Source organism: Fukomys damarensis, unplaced genomic scaffold, assembly GCF_012274545.1.
Source record: "Fukomys damarensis isolate Sample0158 unplaced genomic scaffold, DMR_v1.0_HiC HiC_scaffold_35, whole genome shotgun sequence".
NCBI classification, from domain to species: Eukaryota; Metazoa; Chordata; class Mammalia; order Rodentia; family Bathyergidae; genus Fukomys; species Fukomys damarensis.
Window position 1 is genome coordinate 1,660,492 of NW_022900947.1, and position 12,981 is coordinate 1,673,472.

At 49.6% G+C, this 12,981-nt stretch overlaps 1 protein-coding gene across 3 annotated transcripts in view; it reads left to right on the forward strand.

Annotated features, from left to right (window-relative positions):
- Nucleotides 1–12,110, forward strand: part of Fam193a (family with sequence similarity 193 member A) — an 89,521-nt gene extending 77,411 nt beyond the window's left edge. For all 3 annotated transcript variants that reach the window (XM_010641733.1, XM_010641736.3, XM_010641735.1), the window contains 2 exons: nucleotides 3,060–3,141; nucleotides 11,346–12,110. In XM_010641733.1, the coding sequence (XP_010640035.1) occupies nucleotides 3,060–3,141; nucleotides 11,346–11,439 (176 nt within the window). In that variant the 3' untranslated portion in view covers nucleotides 11,440–12,110. The remainder of the gene's footprint in view (nucleotides 1–3,059; nucleotides 3,142–11,345) is intronic.
- The last annotated feature ends 871 nt before the right edge of the window (nucleotides 12,111–12,981 follow it).

Consider the following 12,981-nt stretch of genomic DNA (forward strand, 5'->3'; position numbering starts at 1 on the left):
AAAAATAAGTCCTCTAAAAAAATATTAAAGTATATATGTGAATGAGATGGTGGTGTTTCTATTGGATAGTGCTGGTTATTTGTAGTGAATATGAAAGGTATTGATTTCCTTGCATTAACTGTATCTCTTCTACTTACTGTATTCTTTTGTTTGTATCTTACTGTTGATATTTCCGGGTATATCATACATCTGCAAACAGAGAGAACTTTTCCAGTTCCCATGCCTCTGAATGTTTTCCTTAACTTCCTCATGCCCTCTTGATGCAGAAATGTCTCTGGTGTTTTCTTGAGAGAGGCTGACCCTAGTGCTAAGGCTTATTTTAGGAAACATTTCCTGAGTGTGTTTATGAGAAATTGGGTATTGGATTTTAGCAAAGGTTTTTTTAGCATTTGTAAAGAGAGTTAGGATTTTCCTCCTTAGGCTTATTTATATGGTGTGTTATAACACTCATTTACCTAACACTGAACCAGGCTTGGATTCCTAGAATGGAGCTCACTTAATTGTGGTAAATTATATTTTTTGGTTTGGGGTTCTGTTTGCTATTGACTTTATTTATGTTGTAATATTTTTACATGGCCCTCTACTTGCTTCATAAAAAGAATTAGGAAGTTTTTTAGTTTATTTTTTTATTTCTATGTTCTGGAGCAACTCATGTTGCATCTAGGCTTGGAAGTTGATAGAATTTTTGTTTGTTTTGGCACTCGGGATCAAACGCAGGACCTTCGGCTTGTGAGGCAGGTGGCAGAACCATTGAGCTAAATAAATCCCTGGCCCTGATAGAATTTTATCAAACCTATACAGCTGTTTGGGCCTATGCTTTAGTAAGGTAATTCCTTGATAGCATTTACTCTTTCCTCATGGAAATTGCTTTAATATTTCTATATAATATGAGGTTAATTTTGGAAAACTGTCTTTCCATAGTAAATTTTTCTTTGCGACTGAATTTTCAAATTTATATCCATAGGTATCTGCAAAGTAGACTCGTAATTTATTTCAATTTCTTTTCGGTGGTTATTTTCCCTTTTGCACTGTGATGTGTTTTCTTTGAACTTTTTGTTAAATTTGGCATTGGGAAAAATTGTGGTTTTGTGCTGGTATATTTGTCTTGGTCTATTTTCTGCTGCTTTCACAGAACTTCTGAGATAGAGTAATTAGGAAAAGAGGTTTATTTTGGTTCTTAGTTGTAGAGGCTACGGAGTGCAGTGTCCAGCAGCCACATCTGGCAAGGCTGAATGGGAAGCACTAGAGAGGAAGGAAGGCCAGCCTCTGGGATGGCCGGTGACCCGGTCCCTGTGAGCCAGCAAGCCCATGCGAACTCACTCTTGCCAAAGGGCAGTCAACCTTTCCTGACCCTGTGACCAGTCAGATAGCACTTGTCACACTACCTCCCAAGACCGCCACCCTGAGGGATTAAGCCTGGTACCTCTAGTGGCCACTTCCCAGTGCACCCTCTCACAGCCTCTCATTGGCCAGCAAGCCCAGTGTACCCTTTCTCCTTAGTGCTCCCCTGTCTGTCATTTCTGCACCCTCTGGTACTGCTAAACACAGTAGTTCTCTTGTCAGCCTTCTGCTGAGAGATCACAGCCTCGGGCGTCACCTTCAGAGGGAGAGAGTGCCCTGAGCACTGGCCTGAGGTCGGCTGTCTCCTGTGAGGCGGGCAGTGAGCGTGCAGCTCCATGGACTGCCTCAGTGTAGGAGAATGCCGCAGAGAGGCTGTGGACCAGCACCAAGCACGAGCAGCTTGGGAAGGCACACCTCAGATCTAGGAGCATTTTATGGGAGCCAATCAGGCAGAGCCACATTGAGCAGGAGGTATGGGTGTCGAGGTGCTGGCCAGCGGAAAAGGAACAGGCTTGCAACAGATTCTACAGGGCACAGTGCTGCCACCGCTGGGGTCTGATGCCTGGAAGGAAGACGGGAGGAAGCAGTTTGATGGGTGTGGTGCTTAAGGAGGTAGGGTGGAGGCTGCAGGTGTTTTGTTGAGTGGCGCCCGGTGAGGCCCACAAGGATGTAGGAGGGGGAGGAAGCAGACAAGCGTCAGGAGCTGTCGGTGGCAACAGGCTTTAGTGGGAGGCTGGGTCATGCGCATGCTCAGGGGCAGCTCTTAGGTGACTGTGAGCTAGGCGAGGTGAGGGCCCTCACTGTGGGAATCGCCACAGCAGCAGCTGCTGTTAGGGAGGCAGAGGGGCCTTCACTGTGCTGCTGTGGAGAGGCCAGAGGCAGGAAGAAGCAGGCTCTTCATTTAGGTCTGCACAGACAGAAGCTCACCTGGAACAAAGAAGCCTGAGATGCCTCTGCCCTGTGTACTGATGGGGCCGCCCCACCTAGATGTGTGCTCTCTGGGCCTGAGTGCAGCAGATGAAATGGGTGGGCAGAGCCAAGGAGTAAAGTTTAAGTTCTCAGACCTGGCCAGGACCATGAGAGATGGAGTCTTTGCTCTTCTGCTGTTTTCTTCTTTTGTTCTTACTATATGGTTTAGGCAGGCCTTGAACTCACTAGATAGCTCAGGCCTGCCTCGAACTCAGGGCACCTCAACTTCCCAAGTACTGGGATTATAGGCATGTGCCACCACGCCTGGCCACCCCTACTGTTTTCAAAAGGTTTTAGTTTACTGTGGAGCCAAATGTCACCACGCTTTTTGATCAGAATGGCCAGCGAGGTTTTGGACACAGCATGTGGTATGTGAGATGAGTGCCTAGGAGAGCACCTTCCTGTAGGTAGGGTTGGCATCTGGGTCTCTTCCTGTCACAGGCAGGGCCACACATAAAGCTCTCCTCCCACCCTTCTGCAGAGCCTGGGTCTGGGGCTGGCTCCTGGGAGTGCCAGTCAAGGGGAACATGGGCTTCAGGAAGCAGGGCACTGCTGCCAAGACCTGAAGCAGCAGTTGCTGTCCTTGGCAGGCCTGAGTGGTCACACAAGTGCTCAGCCCTCCTTGGCCTTCGGCATTTCAGAGAACTGTTCTGAAAGTCTGTGACGTTGTTTAAAGCCAGATGCTAGGCTCAGTTCATAGGAGGCAGCTGCCATTGTATTTGATGTGCTTTCTCTGCCTCTGTTTTCAGATGATGTCTTTCTGCCTAAGGATATCGACCTGGACAGTGTGGACATGGATGAGACAGAGAGGGAAGTGGAGTATTTCAAAAGGTGAGTGTGAGTCCCTCATGGCCAAGACGCTGTGGCCAGTGGGTGCCACACATAGTAGGTTTTCTCTTTACATTACCCTCCTGTCCTGAACAAGTCCAGTCAGAGAGCCACTGACCGCTGGCCACATGCCACACACACTCGCACATCCATTCCCATTCCCATCACCACCCCCACACATGCCAGGAACAGTTGATGGCTGTGGTTTTCTTGGGGCTGGAGCAGTAGAGTGATCTGGAGAAGTCTTCCAGGCCACCCTCCTGTGTGACTTTTGAACCCAGAGTGGCCTGCCTTTGAGAGAAAAGTAACCCTGTAGGGGCCGGGGATTTAGCTCAATGGTTCGACCGCCTCCTTCGCAAGCACAAAGACCTGAGTTCAATCCCTGGTACCAAAAAAAGGAAAAGAAAAGTAACCCTGTAGATACTGGCTGAGCTTTCCTGATGGCAGACTCCTTCCATGGTCCATAATATTTTATCCACTGTGTCAACTGTGGCAACAGGAATTTAAGGTGCCTTTGTTTTTTCTTTGGAAATACTTTTACCTTCTTTGCTTTAAATAATACAGAAGAAGCAAAGTAATGTAAAAATTAATGAACTTGTAGCCACATTTGTTGGTGCATGTCTATAGTCGCAGCACTCCAGAACCTGAGACAAGAGAATTGCTGCAAGTTCAGGGATACCCTAGCCTGTGTACTGAGTTTAAGGATACCCTGGACTACATAGTGAGACCCTCTCTCAAAACACAACAAAAAGTGGGCTGGGGATTTAGCTCAGCAACACTGCGCCTGCCTTGCAAATCCTGAGTTCCATCCCCAGTACGAAAGACAGACAGACAGAGAGAGAAGAGAGAGGAGAGAGAGAGAGAGAGAGATCATGTACTCATTCTTGAAATATTGGAAAAGTTTCAGTGTTCCTGGAAGTTACAGCTTTTATGTAATTTATATAATACAGATATTAATAGGTAAAGAAAAGTATTCGCTAAAGTAAAACATCTATTATAAAAACTCTTAACAAATGTGGACCAAAAAGCCACATCATGTAAGAAAAGGAGAAGATAGGGCCAAGGAGTTAGCTCAGTGCCTCTGCACCTGCCTCGCAAGGTCCTGACTTCAATCCCCGGTACCCCCCAAAAAAGGAAAGAAAAGGAAAAGATGTCCATCTGAGCCTGCAGGAAATGTCTGTGCCCTTTGCAGACATGGGTTAAGGGGTCCATTATCACAACTCCCATTTGTAATGGCCTGAAAAGAAAAAAATGGATAAGGATTAGGAGGAAGAAATGAAATTGTCATTTTCACGAGTGTGTGTGTATGAAATCCAAAAGAACCTATAGGTAAATTACTTGAACTATTATTAAAACATCCGGGAACCAGTACCCAGGATTCTACTTCAATGTCATAGACGCTTGGGAGCTTTAACAGGACCTTGGGACCCTTATCCTCACACTCTTGCCCAACCATAATCTTCTCCTTTAGGCAGTTTTTATTTTTTTAAAGACATGGTCTTACTATGCTTCAGGCTGGCCTTAAACTCACTGTGTGTAGTCTAGGCTGGCCTCAAACTTACAGAAATCCTCCTGCCTCAGCCTTCAGAGTGCTGGGATTACAGGTATGGGCCCACTACACGTGGGTAGGATTTTTGGTTTTGTTTTGTTTTATTTGAGTCAGGGTCTTGCTGTGTAACCGAGGCTGGCCTCTTTAACTCATGATGATCCTCCTTTCTCAGCTTCCCAAGTTCTGGGATTACAGGCAAGTGCCACCATGCCGAGTAAGTAGGAATATTTTTCAATCCTAAAACAAGCAGGAGAGTTCTGTGAGAACCACCTCTCCTCAGTGCTCCCAAAGCATCAGACATCCCAGTTGTCCAGGAAGCAGAGGCAGGAGGATGGCCAGTTCAAGCCCAGCCTGAGCAATCTAGCAACTTAGTGAGAACCTCTCTCAAAAAAATTATAGTTTCTACTTTTATGTTTGAAAAATTCCATATTGAAAAGATTCTTTAATTTTGTACACATTTAAGTCATAAGAAATAAATACAGGTACCACAGACATTAGAGTAAGAACACTGGAAATAGCTTCACTGCAGTTGATTTTAAAATGTAAGTGGAATCATATACAAAATCAACCCAGGGGAAAATAGCAAGACTGAGGGCCAGGGATATAGCTCAGTGATGCCACCGCCTGCCTTACAAGTCCAAGGTCCTGAGTTCAATCCTGGTACCAGAAAAAATGAAAGCAAAGAGCAAGGCTGAGTGGCAGGAAAGTGCTAGAGTGGTAGTCATGCATCCTCTGCACAGGAAGCTGCATGCTGCCTCATCACAAAGGCGTCTTCTGACTCTTGAGACTGGATGGGGACCTTAAACATCCGAGTGACAGCGCTGGCACAGTAGAATGTGCCCACTTCACTGTATGGGACAAGTTCCAAAATATGCCACAGAAAACACCAGGAAAAAAAAAAGAAAAGTTAGCAGGTTGTCTCTCTCATGAACATGAGGTGCAAAAACCCTAATGAAAAGATTTTTGTAGCAAATCCAACAGTGTATTTTCAGAAGCAGTATACATGGCCAGGCTGGTCATGCCTAGTGAGGTGTGTAATACCAGAAACCCACCCACATTATCTGGTACGTTAATATGTTCAGGAAGAGCCATATAATCAGTTTGTGAGACTCAGAAAAGACATTTGAAAAATGTTAGCACCCACTTGTGTAATTACAGTAAGTCCATTCCAGAATGAGAACGTTTGCAAATCCAACAAAATGAGTCTTACACACCTTTGACACAAATATACAATGTAAAGCCTAGAAATCCAGACACACAAAAATACTCGTAAAGCCTAGAAGTCCAGACACACAAAAATACTCTAAAGAAACTATTTTTACTTTTACAGTCACCTTAAAATGGCTGGGCTGGAGGTTTAGCTCAGTGGCGCCAGTGAGTGCCTGCCTGGCAAGTGCAAGGTCCTGAGTCCAATCCCCAGTTCCGCCAAAAAAAAAAAAAGTGGTACAGTACTTCCACGATTTGTTCACATCTACACGTGTTCATAATCCGAGGTCTGTATCTGAAAGTTTGCAACTTGCATGTTTGTAAGTTGGGATGTACTGTCATAGGAAAGACTTTTATTAACTTGATAAAGTGACTTACTGAAAAGAGAGGCGATGAGCATTCCGTCGGGAGCCACTGCCTGCGTGGGCAGGTGTGAAGACGTGCACAGCAGAGCTGTTCCCTTCCAGCCAGCACGAACAGGAAGAGAAGGTGAAGGCAGAGGAAGCAAAACTCACCTTCCTAGATGGCCCAGTTGTCTGCATAGTCACTGTGAACGAGTATCTAGCGAGGGCTGCTATGTAGGATCACAGCAGAACTTCCTCGTTTTTTCTCTAACTGTCTATAATTAGAAAAAGTTTACGCAAAGCCAGCATTTATAATAGCACCAAAATTTCTGCAATAACCTTGGATAGATCTAACAGAAGTTGTATAGGACTGATCATGAAAGACTATGGAACTTTACTGAAAAGCATTTCAGAAGACCTGAATCACAAATCCTTTTCAAATACGGAAAAGTTACTATCATTAGAACTGTTGAATTTACCAAAAGCTGTGTGTAGACCTAAAACCCCAGATGGCTTTGGGGAGCTTGGTGTTGTGTTTCTAAAGCACAGAGGGCAGAGTAGGTAGGTTATGAGGCAGTCCTGTAGCTGCATGAGAGGCAAGACGCTCTGCTGCTGTGTGCCGTGCTGTTGACTGGTGGCTTCAGGGCAAGCAGCAGTGCAGCTCATGGCTCAGGGCCTAGTGCCCCAGGAGAGGTGGGAGCGTGTGCTTGGCAAGGACTTTTGCACAGATGCAGCTCTCGTGTCATTTGCAGTCACTGGGAGCTGGGAGCGAGACACCCACGAGTGGGAGTGGCAGAGCCGTGGCACAGCCCACACAGGGAGCCTGCTGTGGACAGCTCTCCAGAATGACACCTAAGAGGATTCCAAAAGATACAAATCCGTTCACTGTGATAGGCAGCGGATTGGTGTTGGCCCTGCAGAGCCAGGGCAGGAAGGGCAGTGGGGGCGCTCCATGGACATGTCTTGCACCTTGGTCAGAGTGACCAACTAGCATGGACAGGTCTGTCCTCAGCTCTGCACCAGCTTCGGGCTGTTGTGCACATAATCACACCTCAGTGAAGCACAAAGTATGTTCACTTTGTGTTACATCTATAAAAAAGGAGTAAGAAGTTCCCACCATATAAAAAGCTTTGATGGTTGTTTCTGGGAGGAGGACAATGGGCTGTAGTTGAAGAAGGCACTGGGGACAGTCACCTGGTTCTGGTCCCATGAGGTGACTGTGGTATGCAATTTTCACTTTACTCTTTATATCTCGTACTTGCTTCATTTACTTGTCCTATATCTGTGTTACATTTTACAGAAAAAATAAGGTTCATTTACTAATATCTTCTTAGAGAAGTAAAAAGGGAGTAACAAGGGAAGCTACTTTTCCTAGCCATTGTAAAGACTTAGAAAGTCAAGCTGGGTGTGGTGGCAAATACCTGTAACCCCAGCACTCGGGAGGCTGAGGCAGGAGGATTTCCATGGTGGCCTGAGTTACATAATAGGTTAAAGCCACTCTGTAGTACACAGTGAGACCCAGTTTCAAAAAAAAAAAAAAAGGAAAGGAAAAAAAAGTAATAAATAAATTGAAAAATAAAATACAAGCAGTGGGAATGTAAGGTCAGGGCAGAGGCCTTGGGGTCAATCCTCAGTACTGCAAAAAATAAAATTTGTGTGTGTGTGAATGAAAAAGCTGGGGGTGTAGTTGAGTGTGAAGGTCCTGAGTTCAATCCCCATTAACACTAAAAAATAAAGGAAAAGACAGAAAGTCTTGGCTGTTAAAACACTGACAGTGATGTGTGGTCTGCAGAGCCCTGGTGCCAGAGACAACCCCAGGAGCAGCTGCGGACCCTGAGCCGTGGCTTATGAGAGTGGCCCAGCCAGAGCTGCAGAAGTCCGTACTCACTGAGGGAGGCTGGCGAGTGGCGGCAGTCACGCTGATGGTCACCCCTGAGGGCTGCATTGCAGGGTCTGAGGCGCGTGGCTGGGTGTAGCTCGGTTGCAGAGCATATTCAGCATACACAGGCCCTAACTACCATCCCTAGCAGCAGCCAAAGTCAGTAACAAAGCAAAACAAAAACCTTGAAATTTGGGAGCAAACAAAGATGAATATGTTTTTCTTTTTTTTTTTTTTTTTAATTAATTTTATGAGATGAATATGTTTCTATTAGAGTGGGGAAAGATTTCTAGTTCAGAGCCAGCCTGAGATTTTGGCGAGGTGGGGAGGTGAGAAAGGATCTCACTGTATAGCCCAGGCTGGCCTTGAACTTGTGGCAATCTTCCTGCCTCAGCCTCCCAAGGGCTGGAATTACAGGTGTGTAGCATTACACCCAGCTTTGAGCAATTTAGCAAGACCCTTTCTCAAAGTTTTTTGAAAGGTGGCGGGTACGAGGATGTAGTTCATGGTAGAAAGCCTCAGGTTTAATTCCCAGTACTGGGGGGAGAAAAAAAAGGGAAAACAAGCCAAGTACAGCGGTGTGCATCTCTGGTGCCACCTACCAGGAGGCTGAGGCAGGACCATCACTTGAGCACAGGAATTTTAGATTAGCTGGGCAACACCTTGAGAGCTTGTCAGTCAATCAAGCCTGACAGACTGTACCACTTTGAGGTCAAGGATTGGTCTTAAAGTGTATTTGCAGCACATGATTAGGATTGGAACTAAAAGTATGAGGTTCCATTAGAGAAGAGGGTGGGAAAGCCAGTTGGAAACCAGCAGGGTCCCTCTGCAAGATGTGACTAGAAGACACGGGCCGGCCAGGAAACCCCTCAAAGCAGCCGTGAGATGCTCTGTGCCTGCCTGCTGGGGTGTGGAGACACAGGAGTCCTTGCCCTGCTCCCCTGCAGAGCCTGGCAGGCAGCACTTGGCGCAACCTCCAGGGATGCCCAGTGCCCCCCGGGAGGCGGCCCGGCACCGCAATGTCTGCACACGGCCCCCAAACTGAAGCCAGAAAGTGCCACTCCCACTACAGACACCCAGGCTGCTGTGCAGGGTGCCTGCAGAGGTCAGGAAGCACGGGGCCGGGGAGTGGCGCTTCCCGGGGACCCTCGTGTGCGTGTGTGTGCCGCGTGCCTGGTGCCTGTGTGATGCAGTTAGCAGCTGACAGTGCGGGAACACCAGTGTGGGACACAGGTCTCACTGGGCCTGGGGGTTGGGGAGCAGCTCCGGTTTCATGCCGTGCTTGTGAATTTGTTGGAAGCCTTATGCTTTGAATTGGATTTTTGTTTATTTTTCAGTTTTTTTTAGCAAGGGTCTTGCTGTATGTACCCTGGGCTGGCCTCGAACTCAGCCTCTGGAGTGTTGGACTGCAGGCGTGCACCACCACACATGGCTCTCTGGAGACTCGGGTGGCGCTGAGCAGAGATGTGCTTGTTTTTGAGCTGTGTGTCTGTGTGTGCGGAGCGGGGAGTAGGGAGCCACCGTCGGCCAGAGGTGCAAGCCAGTTTGGGGAGCAGTGGAGGCAGAGGTAGAAGCTTTGAGGAAGTAGAAAAGGTCACATCATGGGCTTGGCATGGCCAGCTGGGGCCAAGGAGGGGATTTGGGATTCTGAGACATGGTGTCCTGGGCAGCACGCAGCTGACTTGGCACAAAGGTTTGTGGCTTGGTGACTGACCCACAGCTAAGCAAATGTGACTTCACCTATTAAAGTGAGAGCAAACACCATTTCCAGGTTTCATTCTCATTTCTGCCCCCAAATTAGAACTGGAATGATGATGAGAGCTTCAGAAATTAAGGGAGCTTTTAAACAAAAGAAATTGTTCTTTCCTTGCTGAATATAAAAATTGGCCATTGTCGCCTGGGAAACAGGGCAAAGCACATTTGTTTCCAGAGTGGTGCAGCGGGCTGTGGGTGAACCTGAAGCCACAGGTGGCCCAGAGGGAAGAGGGTGAGGCTGTGACCTGCCTTACTGCTGTCTCGCCACTTCCACACCCTGCTGTGGGACCGTGAAACCTCAGTTTTCCACGCCTGGTCCTGGCTGTGGGCTAGACCCAGTTTACCCCCAGAGTATCTTACAAAGGGGTTGACAATGAGAAAAAGAATTAAAAAATAAAGGGGTTGGGAACAAAAGGATATCTTGTTCTGGATGTGCTCGTGCATGCCTATAATCCCAGCTACTCTCGAAGCTGAGACAGGAGGATGGGAAGTTCAGTTCAGCAAGACCCCTGCCCCAAATTTAAAGAAAACTAAGAGCACTGGCCTGCTATATACCAGGCCCTGGGTTCAATCCCCAGCTCTTAAAAAAAAAAAAAAAAAAAAAAAAAAAAAGTGGCACATGACAGCTTTGCAGACCTGGGGCTCCAGTGTGAGTTAGCTCACTGTGGCCAAAGGTACAGTGTGGAGAAAGTGGGTGCTGCCCTCTGTGGCCACTGTGGCAGGCAAGGCCCAGGTTGCCTGCCCAGCTGTGGCTCTCCTGTGCCATCAGGCATGAGGCCTGCGGTACCTCCCGCCTGAGATGTGCGCTCCTCCTCTTGCCCTGAGCACGTCTGTTCCTGTGGTCAGCTCAGGTCACTGCCGAGGGCTGCAGGGTGAGTGTGTGGCCCTGGCCTGCTCCCTCCTGCCCAGCCGCAGAATAGCCACCCAGATGGGCTGTTGTAAAGTCCTGGGTCTGGCAGCCTCTGGATGGCTTAAGCCTGAGACACCACACCCTCTAGTCCTGCTCCCTGCTCATGGCAGCCCCGCCCATGTCTGAGGAACACAGCTACAACTCCCTCCCTTAAGCTGTCACTGCTCCCCAGCAGGCTGTGCCACCGTGGGGGCCTTCGCTGCCTGTTCAGGGAACAGGGTCTGCTCGTGTCCATCTCCAGGCACCTCAGAGGGGAATTGGTGACCCCCAAACCCTTTCTCCTCACCTTTGCCGAAGCCACAGTAGAAGGGCAGGGTAGAGGCCTGTGCCCCTCCCACACTGAACCAGAGCCTGACCCTAAAGATCGCAGTGGAAAATGATGGCAGATGGCATCAGAGAAGGCACGGGCACAGTGGCCACCTGCACAGGAGCCTGTCCTCTCCTCCAGGTGTCCTCACTGAGTCCCCAGAGAGTTTCTAGCAAGAACACAGGGCGTCAGCCTGGCTAGTCCCTGCCGGGTGTGCCTATCTCCTTCGGTGACTGTCTAGTGTTTTGTCTCTGCAGGTTCTGCCTGGACTCTGCTCGACAGACCCGGCAAAGACTGTCCATCAACTGGTCCAACTTCAGCTTGAAAAAAGCCACGTTTGCTGCCCACTGAGCGGGGACCACCGGGAGAGGGACGCACAGGATGTGGCCGTCACCCGAGAGCCAAGCCCTTGTAGGCCCCTGGGCTGTGGTGCCTGCCCGGCCTGAGCCCCAGCCCGGCCCTTTCTGCCGGCCCGTTGTTAGCTCGTGTGCGTGTAGTCTGTGAGTGAGACTCCTTGAGTGTAGCTCCGTGCTGTCGGAACGGAACAGTAGTTCCCACCTCTTCTTCCCACCGCCGTGGCCTCAGGCCTGGGCAGCGGCCAGAGATAGACGAGCTTGCATCAGCCACGTGGCCTCACCTCTGCGTCTTGCCCGTCCTGTCATCTGTCCCGCCGGGTGTGGCCGTCCCTTAGCTCCTGCGTGCCCTGCGATCCACCCGAGCGGCGAGCAGGCTGGCAGGCCTCCTCCGTGCTCCAGATCTACTGTTTCCGAGTGTACACGTTGCGCTGTTTGTGTTTGCCCCCGACTCGTAGCCAGCCTGTGTAAGACCCCTTGAGAATGAGAACGTTGACGCCGAAACCCACCCAGCACTCACACCATCCAGTCTGTTTAGAGTACGACCGTATTAACACGGAGGCCTGCCTGGCTACTTTTTTAACATATTGTTAAGTAATATTAAAATCATGTCTTTCTTTTTGAAAGATGGAATACATTAGTACAGCAGGAGACCTCGTCTGGTTGCTTTCTGCTGGGGGTGACGAGTGGGTGATGTGTCCTCTTGGGGAGCCAGGTCTCACCCCTGGACACACTTCCCAGTGGCCCCGGGCATCTGCTCAGGGTCCCTGGTGGCCTGTGTCCTCCTTGGGCTAGGTGGGCCCAAGGCTCCCAGACAGCAGTGGGCAGGACACAGCCGGCTGGCTGTTCAGGGGCCTCAACATGGACGTGCCAAGAAGCTGGGGTTCCCTCAGGGACGAGGGACCTTGTGATAGGACTTGGCCCCAGCAAGGGCAGGACAGGGCCTTACGGCAGGCGTCCTACTGCTCTGCTGTTAAAGCAAATCCCAGCCAGGGCCCGCCCTTTGGTGGCCTCCAGGCATCTGGGACGCATACATGGAACTGCTACCTGCTGTCCGGCTCCCGATGCCCCAGGCCCGGAACAGCTGCCTGGATGAATCTGTGGCTTCTGTACCAAGGGGCCAACAGGCCCTGGCCCTCAGAAGGCCCCAGGGAGCAGGAGGATCACTGGCAGAGGAGGTAGGGGCCAGGAGTCTTCCTCCTTTGCTTTGCTTTGTTTTTCCAGGTGGGAGAAGGCACACAGTCCCTTTGTCCATGGGACAGTTCAGCCAAGGCAGGCCCTGGGGACAGCACTTTGGCCATAGCTGTATCCCCAGGGGTCTCCCTGGGATGGTCCAGACGCTGTGCTGGGGGCCAGGTCCTCCCCATCAGACCAATGGTTGAGAGGAACCTCAAGTGACAGCAGCAAGGACTGCTGGGACTGAGCGCTGGTGGGGAGCCCCTGGCTGCCCCAGCCCTAGGCCCTGCACCGGCTCCTGAGCGTTTACCAGTGTGTGGCAGCCATGTAGGTCTCCCCACACCTGTGCACCACCCGTGGCTGC